General features: G+C 45.1%; 1 protein-coding gene across 1 annotated transcript in view; it reads right to left on the minus strand.

Annotated features, from left to right (window-relative positions):
- The window catches only part of LOC117370472 (dynein heavy chain domain-containing protein 1-like), a 75,072-nt gene that overhangs the window by 43,003 nt on the left and 18,884 nt on the right, over positions 1–13,185 (minus strand). Inside the window, exons 9-14 of the mRNA XM_055221766.1 lie at positions 10,622–10,718; positions 9,667–9,935; positions 7,257–7,557; positions 5,263–5,411; positions 2,962–3,093; positions 2,706–2,831 (exon numbers count right to left, since the gene is read on the minus strand). Coding sequence (XP_055077741.1) covers positions 2,706–2,831; positions 2,962–3,093; positions 5,263–5,411; positions 7,257–7,557; positions 9,667–9,935; positions 10,622–10,718 — 1,074 coding nt within the window. The remainder of the gene's footprint in view (positions 1–2,705; positions 2,832–2,961; positions 3,094–5,262; positions 5,412–7,256; positions 7,558–9,666; positions 9,936–10,621; positions 10,719–13,185) is intronic.

A 13,185-nucleotide genomic window follows, 5' to 3' on the forward strand; every position in this document is an offset into this window, starting at 1 on the left:
TGTTTTGTTATTGGACTTCTGTGCTAGTCACAGTTTGTCCATAAAAAACACCATGTTCGAGCACAAGAGTGTCCATCAGTGCACGTGGCACCAGGACACCCTAGGTCGGAGGTCGACTTTGTTGTCGTGTCATCTGATCTCCGGCCACGTGTCTTGGACACTCGGGTGAAGTTGGATCCGTTGGCAGAGGAGGAAGCCAGACAGACCTGGCAGGCCCAAGCGCATCGTGAGGGTCTGCTGGGAATGTCTGGCAGAGCCTTCTGTCAGAGGGGTCTTCAACTCACCTTCAACTGACCTCGACTGGGGATGTTGTCGTGGAAGGAATACTTTGAGGATCTCCTCAATCCCACTGTCACGTCTTTCGAGGAGGAAGCAGACTGGGGACCCGGAGGCGGACTCAACCATCACCCTGGCTCAAGTCACCGAGGTGGTCGTCAAGCTCCTCTGTGGCAAGGCTCCGGGGGTGGACGAGATCCGTCCAGAGTACCTCAAGTCTCTGGATGTTGTGGGACTGTCTTGGCTGACACGTCTCTGCAACATTGCGTGGCGGTCGGGGACAGTACCACTGGATTGGCAGACTGGGGTGTGGTGCCTCTGTATAAGAAGGGGGACCAGAGGGTGTGTTCCAATTACAGGGGAATCACACTCCTCAGTCTTGCTGGTAAGGTCTATTCCAGGGTACAGGACAGGAGAATTCGACCGATAGTCGTACCTTGGATTCAGGAGGAGCAGTGTGTTTTTCGTCCTGGTCGTGGAACAGTGGACCAGCTCTGTACTCTCCATCGGGTCCTCAAGGGGCATTTGACCGTGTCCCTTGTGGTGTCCTTTGGGGGGTGCTCTGGGAATATGGGATCCGAGGCTCTTTGCTAAGGGCTGTCCAGTCCCTGTATGACCGGAGCAGGAGCTGTGTTCGCATTGCCGGCAGTGAGTCAGACCTGTTCCCGGTGCATGTTGGACTCCGCCAGGGCTGCCCTTTGTCTCCGGTTCTGTTCATTATATTTATGGACAGAATTTCTAGGTGCAGCCAGGGGCTGGAGGGGGTCTGGTTCGGGAACCACAGGATCTCATCTCTGCTGTTTGCGTATGATGTGGTCCTGATGGCTTCTTCTAGCTAGGACCTGCAGCAGGCACTGGGACGGTTTGCAGCCGAGTGTGAAGCGGCTGGGATGAGAATCAGCTCCTCCAAATCCGAGGCCATGGTTCTCGACCGGAAAAAGGTGGTTTGCCCTCTCCAGGTGGGTGGTGAGTCTCTGCCTCAAGTGGAGGAGTTCAAGTATCTCGGGGTCTTGTTCAGGAGTGAGTGAAGGACGGAGTGTGAGATTGACAGGCGGATCGGTGCAGCGTCTGCAGTGATGTGGTCGCTGTCCGTTGTGGTGAAGAAGGTCATGAAGAAGGTAATTTACCAGTCAATCTACGTTCCTACCCTCACCTATGGTCATGAGCTCTGGGTAATGACCGAAAGGACAAGATCGCGGATACAAGCGGCCGAAATGGGTTTCCTCCGTAGGGTGGCTCGGCGCACCCTTAGGGATAGGGTGAGGAGCTCAGTCACACGGGAGGAGCTCGGAGTACACGGCTCCTTCTCGTCGAGAGGAGCCACCTGAGGTGGCTCGGGCATCTGCTCAGGATGCCTCCTGGACGCCTCCCTAAGGAGGTTCTGGGCATGTCCCACAGGGAGGAGGCCCTGGGGAAGACCCAGGACACGCTGGAGGGACTATGTCTCTCGGCTGGCCTGGGAACACCTTGGGGTCCCACCGGAGGAGCTGGAGGATGTGTCTGGGGTGAGGGAAGTCTGGGAGTCCCTGCTTAGACTGCTGCCCCCACGACCCGGCTCCGGATAAGCGGAAGAAAATGGATGGATGGATGTTTTGAGCATTTACAGGAGAAAATATAATTACTCACCACTAACACTCATATAACTCACTAATAAAGTTCCAATGGTTGTGCTGCATAACCTCTAGTGATACCTTGTAGTGACATCACGCTGAGGGTGTTCTACATGTATGTCTATGGCAGAATGTTTATCAATTACCATGGTGACACAATGCACAGCAAACATTGACAAAAAAGTTTTAAGATAGTCTGAAAACATTAAAAACAGATTTAAACAGCACATTTTCAGGAGCCTGTGATCAATACAAGCATTCATGGTCGTGTTTAGGTGTTTGATTTTCAACAAAAAGAGAGAGAGTGAGACTGACTGAAACTGAAAAACTATTGGCTAATGGTAGCTAGCTTGTGACTGTAATGTTTGTGTGTGAAGGACAGCATAAAAGAGCTCATTTGTCATGGTTTGATCAGTCAGTTCTTTGTGGTTAGATTGTGCTAAAACAAAGCTCAGATAAAAGTCTAACAGAGCTTCAGACAGAGTAGAGCCTTCAGTTAGCTTCACAGCCCCAGGGAATTTTGATGACATTCGCTGCAAAGTATCAATACATACTACAGCACGCTTCATTCTGACAAGAAATTTTGTCTAAAATCATTTCAGGCTAGGTCAAGATGTAGCCTAATTCTCTGGTAACTTAGGTACAGTATGAGCCTTTCTGGATATCTGTATCTATCTATACACACATATACATATATATGTCTACAGTATATGTCTTTATTTGACAGACGTACAGAGGTGTTGTTGGTGAGCTTGTGTATGGTCTGGTTTGGGGCTCTGGGATTGGGAGGAACTTGGTCGTAGTAATACTAGTCCAGACCTGTGAACTCTGCTGTTTTTCCTCTGCACTCAGCTCTCTGTAGTGGCTCATGATGAGGTACTGGAGGAAGTGAGTGGAGTCCAGTCTCTGCTTCAGACCAGGCCATAGGGAGAACCACTGCTTTACCTGCACACACAGCAGCTAGTGCCATCATATCTGACATGATGGTAAAAGGAGACATGTTATGTGTTGTAGCGACTGACAAGGGGACCAAAGATTCAGATTCGGGTGAAAGGTTTAAACAAAGTTCGTTTACAGACATGGGAATGCAAATGAAGGTTGACGGAGCAGACAGCTGAGAGCGGAGTCGTATGCCATCATCTTCGAGCTGGTCATGGCTAGCGGGGTCAGAGGCTTCCATACCGGTCGAAGTGAACTGGGTCGGAGGCTGAGATGTTCATATAGTCGTGGAGAGCTGGGTCGGAGGCGGAAGCGCTGTGTAGTTCCAAGGAGCAGGATCACAGAGGATACACGGACAAATAAACAGGAGCGTGACATGAAAATACCAGAAGATGACAAGACGATCTGGCCCTGGGTGTCGGATCCTCAGTCCTTTTGTACTCACAGGTGCAGCTTGATTGAAGATGAATTGCAGGTGTGAGTGGGAGTAACCAGAATCTCCGTACAGCTCCAGGCTCAAACACAGAAGGGGGGGGACAGCACAGCACAGAACACACACAACACACAAAAACCCCAAATCCTGACATTATGCAACATCAACCATGATTTAATGGTGTTATCTTCCCATTATATCTGTTTTGTTATTTGTGCATGTTTGAATAATGTATTGGCCTGTATTTGAGACTTGAGAGACAGAAATGTGATATGGGCATTTTCAATGGATTAATGAAACAAGCATGAATGACTATGTAATGTCTCAGTTGTTCAGGTACGATCCATAGTAAAAGAAAAAATTCTATTCCGTTATCCATCCATTTTCTTCCGCTTATCCGGGGCCGGATCATGGGGGCTGCAGTCTGAGCAGGGACTCCCAGACTTCCCTCACCCCTGGCCCTCCTCCCGGTGGGACATGCCCGGAACACCTCCCAAGTGAGGTTTCCCCGAGCCACCTCCGCTGCTCTTCTCGACAAGGAGATGCAGCGGCTCTACTCCGAGCTCCTCCTGTGTGACTGAGCTCCTCACTCTATCTGGGAGCGACCAGCCACCCTGCGGAGGAAACTCATTTCGGCCACTTGTATCCACGATTTATTCCGTTAACTGGACAAAAAAAAGTTGGAGTGAACACTTTTCACTGCTCATCCAAGCTGCTTCTTCAGTTCTGGTCGGATTGCTGTTGGACACTAACTTATTCTTCTATTTCTGTTTGTTAGTGTGGGAGGAGATTATGCAAAATATGATATGGTTCAAAAGGCCTAACTGTCATGAGTCCTGTCTGTCCTTGTGTTTCTGTGCTGCCTTCCCCGTCCCTTCTGTGTCTATGCCTGGAGCTGGGCGGAGACTTCCACCTCCTGACCCTTGCATGTCATCAAGCAATCAAACGTTCACCTGGGGAGTATTAAGAGGCGGTGGATCTCTACACTCGCTGCCAGATTGGCAGTGTATCCTCGTGGTACAGTCAGCTTGGCTCAGTCTCATTTTTTATATTTTGTTTCTCGTGCTCAGTCAGACTTTCTTCTCTTTTTGTCAGATCTTGCCCCCTGGACTCCCCGTGCACCGCCACCTCTGATCCAGCTCATCTTGTCCCGTGCCAGAGTGTCACCCGCCAAACCAGTCTTTTGCCACCTTGTGCCACCTGTTCTTCGAGTCTGCATCTTTCGTCCATCCGGACATTACGACACACACAAACCTCTGTGAGTACATCTACTAGAGCACAAAGAAAATTAAGCAGCCTCTATTTCACGCTCTTGCTCCAAAACCCATGCTGGACCATAGCAAAGTACAAGCAGTAAAGGAGTGTAAAATTTTGGTATCTGTACTTGAGTACATTTTAAAGTGGATACTTTTTACTTTTATTTTACTATATTTGAGAAAGGGTTCTTTCTACTCCATTTTTTTTTAACAGGGTTGAAAAGTTAAAACTTTTTTTTTTTTATTATTGGGACCCGTTGAAAAGGCTGAAGGTTTATTTTTAACACGTTCATAGTTTGAGCAAACAAAAATATACAAATATAGGAAAAAAAACAAAAAAAACTCAGTTGCTTCTGTTGAACAAAATTCAGCAAAAAACTGTATCAAAATCACTACATTTGAAGCTTTATAAGACCTCAAAATATGCACAAAATACTTTTTCTTTTTACCCCAAGTACATTTTTAAACAGGTACTTTAATACTTTGACTCAAGTAGTTTTTCATGTGATACTTTTATTTGAGTATCTGTTTACTCTGGTATCTGTACTTTTACTTAATACTTTACTTTCTAAGCATTTCTTCCACCACTGTCCAAAATATCGTTTCAATAAAGCAATTGTTTCGAAAGTCAGTGCTCAAATGCTGGCTCAGAGAAGCAAAGTTCACTTGCCACTAAAGTTCCACATACCTCTGGGTACCATGTATATATGTATTTACATATGCCTGAGTGCTGGAGATGCATGCATACCTTGACAGCGTACTGTTTAAAGTCCTGGTTTGTGAGGAGCAGGTCTGACGCAGGCCACTCCAGCTCTGAGATCAGCCTCTGGGACGACACACTCACTTCTCCCACCAGGCACGCCAAAAGGTCTCCATCTATGGCCTTCAGCTGTTCTTCTGAAAGAGAGAGAGGGTTTGAGGTTAAAGGGCCCATATTACGCTATTTTCTGATCGAGTTGTGTTTTGTTTCATTCGCAAATCTTTAACTCCATACACTTTCACTAGAATCATTTGTATTTAGACACACTAATAAAGGGTTACTAAAACAAAACACAACTCCAGGTAGGGTTTTGATGTTTTTGATAAGGTAACAAGATTTCAAGGACTACAGATGGAAATTAGCATTTTGCTAAATCAGGTGCAGCCATCTTTTTAATGTATCTGCATGCTGTCCTTCAAATAAATAAATAAATTCCAACTAAAAGCTCACAAGAGTCAATTTTGTGTAATATAAGACCTTTTAAGTGAATATGACAGGCTTTCATGTTTTTAAAATTCTGACATAGAACCTGTGATCAATATTTATCATAGTTTTACATCAGTTCAATGGCAATTTGTGCAAAAAAAGCTAGGTAAAAGGTAATGCTGTTCTAAAACAGAATTCCTCCAGCTATGTCGTCAACACTGAAAACTCCATCAGAATGCAGAGATAATTTATGCACAAGGATTTTTATTTTTATTTTTTCTTCTGCTAGTACAAACCGTCATTTATCAAAATAAAGGTGTTTTAATTTATTTGTATCAGTCAAGACATAACTTTTGTGTAATTTAGACATTTTTTGGACCTTGTAAACTTTATGGTTGCTAGGTAACATTTACAGAATAACCTCTACATACAGTATGTCATATCTGCTGCCTATGTCCAACCAAGTCCAATTATAAACTTTACCAAAATTTGAGAACTTGAAAATACTATGTAAGATTTTTAGTAAAATCTGATAAAAATGAATGTTTTAGAAAATGTGAAATATGTAGTCTAATCCGTCAAGTACACTTTAAACATATGTAGTGAGAAGCAGAGCCATAGGACCCACATTATACATGCACCTGTACTGCATGGAACATAAAACTCTACATATGAGATTAGATTTTTCCCAGTGATGCAATGATTCTAGAATGAGCCATAGAGGTTAATTATTCAACCTTCTACAGCTCAAATCACAGCAAAGTACACAAAAATACCCATGATAAATATTGACTGCAAAAAATTAATTGTTCCATCTGTTATGTACTGAACATAGCAAAAGAAAAATAAAATCTGTTAACTGGACAAAACGTTGAAGGAGTGAAGAAGTGAAGAAGTTTTGAGTTAAAGATGCAATTTTGTTAGGAAGGACAATCCTTCCTTGAACAGGAATGGGGCCTCAGACGTCATTTATCCCCATCTATAACTCCATTCTCAGGCCCAAATTAAAAAAAAACAAAGAAAACAATAGGGCTAAATAATGCACAAAACCTGGTATTTTCAAAGGATACCAAATCATATCTAAAGGAGTGTTGCAAGAAACTCAAATAATTTCATATTGTCAACATAAACCTTTTGTCACTTGCGGGAAGAGGAACCAAAACTTTTACGCAAGTAAGAGTACTGTTACTAAACTATGCTGCTAGAAAAGTACTTTGAAAAGCTTTTTTTTTTTTTTTTTTTTAAGTGTTTCAGGTAAACTGTAACTGAGTAAATTCTATTGCATGAACTAGACAGAAGAATTAGAAAGGAGACGTTTTGCCGCTCAGTTGAAAGAGCTGCTTAGATGAGCTTGGATGAACTTTTGAACAGAACAGATTTTTTCTTTTGCTCTGTATGATATCTGGGTAACTGAAGGATTACACAGACAACGAAGTAAATGTAACTGACTATTATCCAACTCTGGAAGTAGGTGCCCATAAAGTACAATTAAAATCCTGGTAAATAGATTGTATAGGACAGGATCATGAAGATAAAGTTATGTGATGTGAAGTTACCTAGCTTGTGTGTGATTCCAGTGCAGCTGATGACAAACAGCTGCTTGGTGCTTTTCACAGATGGAGGAACAGAGCGGAGCGTGCTGAGCCAGCCATGTACTCTGACTATCTGCTCCTTATAAACCTGCAGAGACTGGACTTTTATATCTCCATCTTCTGCAGACTGGTTGTTTATGTCTCCACCCTTTACAGACGGGCCCCTGGGAGACCCACTCAGCTCTGGGCTCCAGGACTCCGCAAACTCATACACCTCCAGTAGCCAGGAGAATCTGTGGTACAGCCAATCCAAGTCCAGCTCCTCCTGCAAGGCATAAACATGGAAGCAATGAAAGAAAATTGTTGAATTAACCTCTTAAAGCGTGTCTATTCTGCAAAATTGACTTTTAAGAGCTTTGAACCATCTTATAGTTTTGCCTCACCAGTTACTCACTCAAAGTTTTTTCCTGTTTTAGGTCAATCAGGATTACCAAACTTATCTCTACTTGCTAAATGCCAGATTTCATGACTTTCTTCAAAGTCAGATGTTTACATACATTTCATTAGTATTTGATTCCATTGCCTTTAAACTGTATGACTTGGGTCAAACACTATGGATATCTTTTCACAAGCTTCTCACAATAGTTGACAGGAGTTTTGTCCCATTCCTCCTGACAGTAACTGAGCAAAGTTTGTAGAATATCTTGCTCACACATGCCTTTTCAGATCTGCCAATGTATAGCATTGAGATCAGGGCTTTGTGATAGCCACTCCAAAACATTGACTTTGTTATCCTTAAGCCACATTGTAACCAGTTTGGCAGTAATCCCACAGTGTTTATACTTGTGTATAATTGTTTGAACAGATGAACGTTCAGGCATCTGGAAATCTCACCCAAGGAAGAACCAGGCTTGTGCAAGTCCACAATTTTCTTCATAATATCTTGGCTAATTTCTTTTGACTTGAAACAAAGAAGCAGTGTGTTTGAGGTGTACCTTCAAATACACCCACAGGTGTCTCTAATTAACTCAATTGCTGTCAAATGTTGTCAGAAGCTTCAGACAAGACATGACACCCTGGGAAAGATCCAGTAAGACATTTACTGACCACTCAAGTTTCACATGCAGGACAAAACCAGATTACTAAGCCATATTATGCTTGGGTGTGGTATATAGTTATAATATATGACACCTGTAGATCATTATGTTATCATTTACACATTGCAATATTAATCTAAAATTACTTAAAAAGAAACAAATCCGCTGACTTCTGCATTAGAAAACTACAGTGCTCAAAGGCAAGGTGGCTGTAAACGTCATTACAACAGAGAACCGTGAAGCTGTCCGAGTCTATCATGCTAGCAAGATGAAGATTTGCTTTTATTTGTACCAAAATGACTATGTGTATCATCGATTAAGAAAATGAAATTGGAGAAGGGGGAAAAAACATCAAAGTGGACATATGCCGGTGGTGCTGAAAACAAGGCTTGATTGGCAAAATGGCATCTTGAAAATAAGCAATAAAGATCACTCCAAATACAATTTCTGGAGGGGTAGCAAAACAACTATACCATGGTTTAAAGCTCAGGAAAGTTCATTTTGCAGAACAGGTCTGCTTTAACGTCACAATATTGACTTGTTCCTTGAATTAAACCATGATACTGAGTTTGAGAGTATAGTAGTGAAAGTATACGCTGGTCTGTACGATGAGCATGGAGCACAACAGTGACCGCACACATCCTGGTTCCTGAAGTTCATTCATTTTTTCCCATAGACTTTCTTAAAAAAAATAAAATAAAATAAAATAAAAAAATCTAAGTTTGAACGCTTACTCATGGCTAATGAGTCATGTGGTAACTAATGATGGCAAGACAATTGATACTTTGCAGTGACATCATGCTGGGGCTGTTCTGCGTGTAAATCTACAGTATAATGGAATGTTCAGCAGTTATTATGCACAATGAACACATTAGCAAACAAAAAAGTTTTAAGATAGTCTGAAAACTCCAAAAATACAGCTAATAATGTATGTATTTTTTAAGTCTGAAAACTCAATACAGACATTACTAACTGAGTAACAGAGCTTCAGACAGAGCAGAGCTGAGCCTTTGCATCTAATATCATCAAACACCCAGAATGTTGATGACATCAGATGCAAAGTGTCAATTTCTGAAGTATTATAAACTATTATCTATTATTAAAACATTTCACAGAATCTTGTGTATTAAATGTGCTTTTTGCATTTAACACAAATGTGTTATGGATATTAGGTTGCATAAAGCTGGTTAGCACATAGTTGGTTAGCTTCGGTGATGTCTGTGAAATCTTAATATTTGAATTTTTTGAAAGTCTGTGAGAAAAATGAATGGTAAATTTACTTCTGAAACCAAACTGGAAAGTGGGCGGGACTATTGAGCTCCATCACAGTGTTTTACCTGAATGAGGTGCTCTGCTGCTCCCATAGGCTCAGACAAGTCATACATGCTGAAGCTCCACTCAAGCAGCTCTCTATTCAAATCAAGGACATTTGTTTGGGCTCCTAACTGTCCAGGGGTTCCAGGCTGTCCATGGGCCCCAGACTGTCCAGGGGCCCAAGATTGCTGCTCCAAACCAGAGTTCTGCTGCTGAAACAGGCTCTGTTGGTTCTGGGCACACTGACAGCACCAAAACTCTTGATCAGTGCCACGCGTACTTTCTGGGTTATCTATAAAGCATATAAAGAGTAGAAGGAAGGCATGAGGAAGTGTTATTCTCCATGTAGGATGAAAAAAAAAAACATCCAGAAATATTTTATTATATTGTTGGCAACTGGGGCCACAACTTCTCTGTTCATTTAGGAGTCCAAGGGCACAGTGGATGAGAGTTTCGCTGTCACTAATCATAATCTGGTCTAATCATAATCTGATATGCTGGACTATCGTAATCCGATATGCCAGGCGACAGCAAATTGCTTGGCATATCAGGCCTGGCAAGTCCAACTTTATATCAGTCTGGTCCCACTCCCTCTGTCGCACCTAGAGCCAGACTCAAACACGGATGTGCAGTCAGATTTGTTTATTTCAGTGATACATCGGAAACAAAGGAGCTCATTGGTCTCCCATCATTTAAAACTAAATAATTTTTATCTCATTAACAGAGTGCTTAGTTAATTGATGCAGCAGAAATTTGCAAACTTTTTCAGTCTTTTTTTCTTTGTAAGTGCACATATTTGTTTTGAACCGGCTGGACCATGCATGTCCCTGATTGGCAAATCCACCTGGTATTCAAGGCCATTTGAATTTTAATTTACAGAGATCCACCGCTGACCAGACTCACATCTATGTAAAGTATTGGAGAAGTATGTGTTCTGGATCTGAAGCAAGAAATGTTGTAAGCACAGAGGTATCTTACAAGTGGTGGAGTGTTTGATGAAATCCAGGTCTGAGGCACAGCTGGAAACCAGGTTCTGAGATGAAGTTCCATCAAAGACATCACACATGTCGCAGGCCTGTAACACAATACACACACACACATATTAATAAATAAATGAATATATATATATATATATATATCCATTTTCTTCCGCTTATCCGGAGCCGGGTCGTGGGGGCAGCAGTCTAAGCAGGGACTCCCAAAACTTCCCTCACCCCAGACACATCCTCCAGCTCCTCCGGTGGGATCCCAAGGCGTTCCCAGGCCAGCCGAGAGACATAGTCCCTCCAGCGTGTCCTGGGTCTTCCCCGGGGCCTCCTCCCGGTGGGACATGCCCAGAACACCTCCCTAGGGAGGCGTCCAGGAGGCATCCTGAACAGATGCCCGAGCCACCTCAGCTGGCTCCTCTCAACGTGTAGGAGCAGTGGCTCTACTCCGAGCTCCTCCCGTGTGACCGAGCTACTCCCGTGTGACCGAGCTCCTCACCCTATCCATAAGGGTGTGCCCAGCCACTCTGCGGAGGAAACCCGTTTCGGCCGCTTGTATCCGCGATCTTGTCCTTTCGGTCATTACCCAGAGCTCATGACCATAGGTGAGGGTAGGAACGTAGATTGACCGGTAAATCAAGAGCTTCGCCTTCCGGCTTAGCTCCTTCTTCACCACAACCGACCGATACAGCGACCGCATCACTGCAGACGCTGCACTGATCCGCCTGTCAATCTCATGCTCCACCCTTCCCTCACTCGTGAACAAGACCCCGAGATACTTGAACTCCTCCACTTGGGGCAGAGACTCACCACCCACCCGGAGAGGGCAAACCACCTTTTTCCGGTCGAGAACCACGGCCTTGGATTTAGAGGAGCTGATTCTGATCCCAGCCACTTCACACTCGGCTGCAAACGGTCCCAATGCCTGCTGCAGGTCCTGGCTCGATGAAGCCATCAGGACAACATCATCCGCAAACAGCAGAGATGAAATCCTGTGGTTCCCGAACCAGACCCCCCTCCGGCCCTTGGCTGCGCCTAGAAATTCTGTCCATAAATATAATGAACAGAACCGGTGACAAAGGGCAGCCCTGGCAGAGTCCAACATGCACCGGGAACAGGTCTGACTTACTGCCGGCAATGCGAACACAGCTCCTGCTCGGGTCATACAGCAAAGGGCCACGGACCCCATACTCCCGGAGCACCCCCCAAAGGACACCACGAGGGACACGGTCGAATGCCTTCTCCAGATCCACAAAACACATTTGGACTGGTTGGGCATACTCCCATGAACCCTCGAGGACCCGATGGAGAATATAGAGCTGGTCCAGTGTTCCACGACTGGGACGAAAACCACACTGCTCCTCCTGAATCCGAGGTTTGACTATCGGTTGGATTCTCCTCTCCAGTACCCTGGAGTAGACCTTACCGGGAAGACTGAGGAGTGTGATTCACCTGTAATTGGAACACACCCTGGTCTGCCACTCCAGTGGTACTGCCCCCGACCGCCACGCGATGTTGCAGAGACGTGTTAGCCAAGACGGTCTCACAACATCCAGAGACTTGAGGTACTCGGGACGGATCTCGTCCACCGAGGAGCTTGCTAACCACCTCGGTGACTTCAGGCAGGGTGATGGACGAGTCCGCCTTTGGGTCCCCAGTCTCTGCTTCCTCCTTGGAAGACATGACGGGAGGATTGAGGAGATCCTCAAAGTATTCCTTCCACCGCCCGACAACATCCCCAGTTGAGGTCAGCAGCTCTCCATCCGCACTGTAAACGGTGTTGGTGAAGCACTGCTTCCCCCTCCTGAGGCGTCTGACAGTTTGTCAGAATTTCTTTGAGGCCGTCATATAGTCCTCCTCCATGGCCACCCCGAACTCCTCCCAACCCCGAGTTTTTGCCTCTGCCACCGTACGAGCCGCAGCACGCTTGGCCCGCCTGTACTCATCGGCTGCCTCAGGAGTCCCATGAGCCAACAAGGCTCAATAGGACTCCTTTTTCAGCTTGACGGCATCCCTCACTTCCGGTGTCCACCACCGGGTTTGGGGATTGCCGCCGCGACAAGCACCACAGACCTTACGACCACAGCTACGAGCGGCTGCATCGACAATAGAGGAGGAGAACATGGCCAACTCGGAGTCCATGTCTCCAGCCTCCCCCGGGATCAGGGAGAAGTTCTCCCGGAGGTGTGATTTGAAGACCCCTCTGACAGAAGGCTCTGCCAGGCGTTCCCAACAGACCCTTACAATACGATTGGGTCTGCCAGTTCTGTCCGGCTTCCTCCTCCGCCAGCGGATCCAACTCACCACCAGGTGGTGATCGGTTGACATCTCAGCCCCTCTCTTCACCCGAGTGTCCAAGACACGCTATCAAAGATCAGATGACACGACACGACAAAGTCGATCATCGACCTCCGACCTAGAGTGTCCTGGTGCCACGTGCACCGATGGACACCCTTGTGCTCGAACATGGTGTTCGTTATGGACAAACTGTGACTAGCACAGAAGTCCAATAACAAAACACCACTTGGGTTCAGGTCAAGGAGGCCGTTCTTCCAA

The sequence above is a fragment of the Periophthalmus magnuspinnatus genome, chromosome 1, assembly GCF_009829125.3.
Source record: "Periophthalmus magnuspinnatus isolate fPerMag1 chromosome 1, fPerMag1.2.pri, whole genome shotgun sequence".
Taxonomy (NCBI): domain Eukaryota; kingdom Metazoa; phylum Chordata; class Actinopteri; order Gobiiformes; family Gobiidae; genus Periophthalmus; species Periophthalmus magnuspinnatus.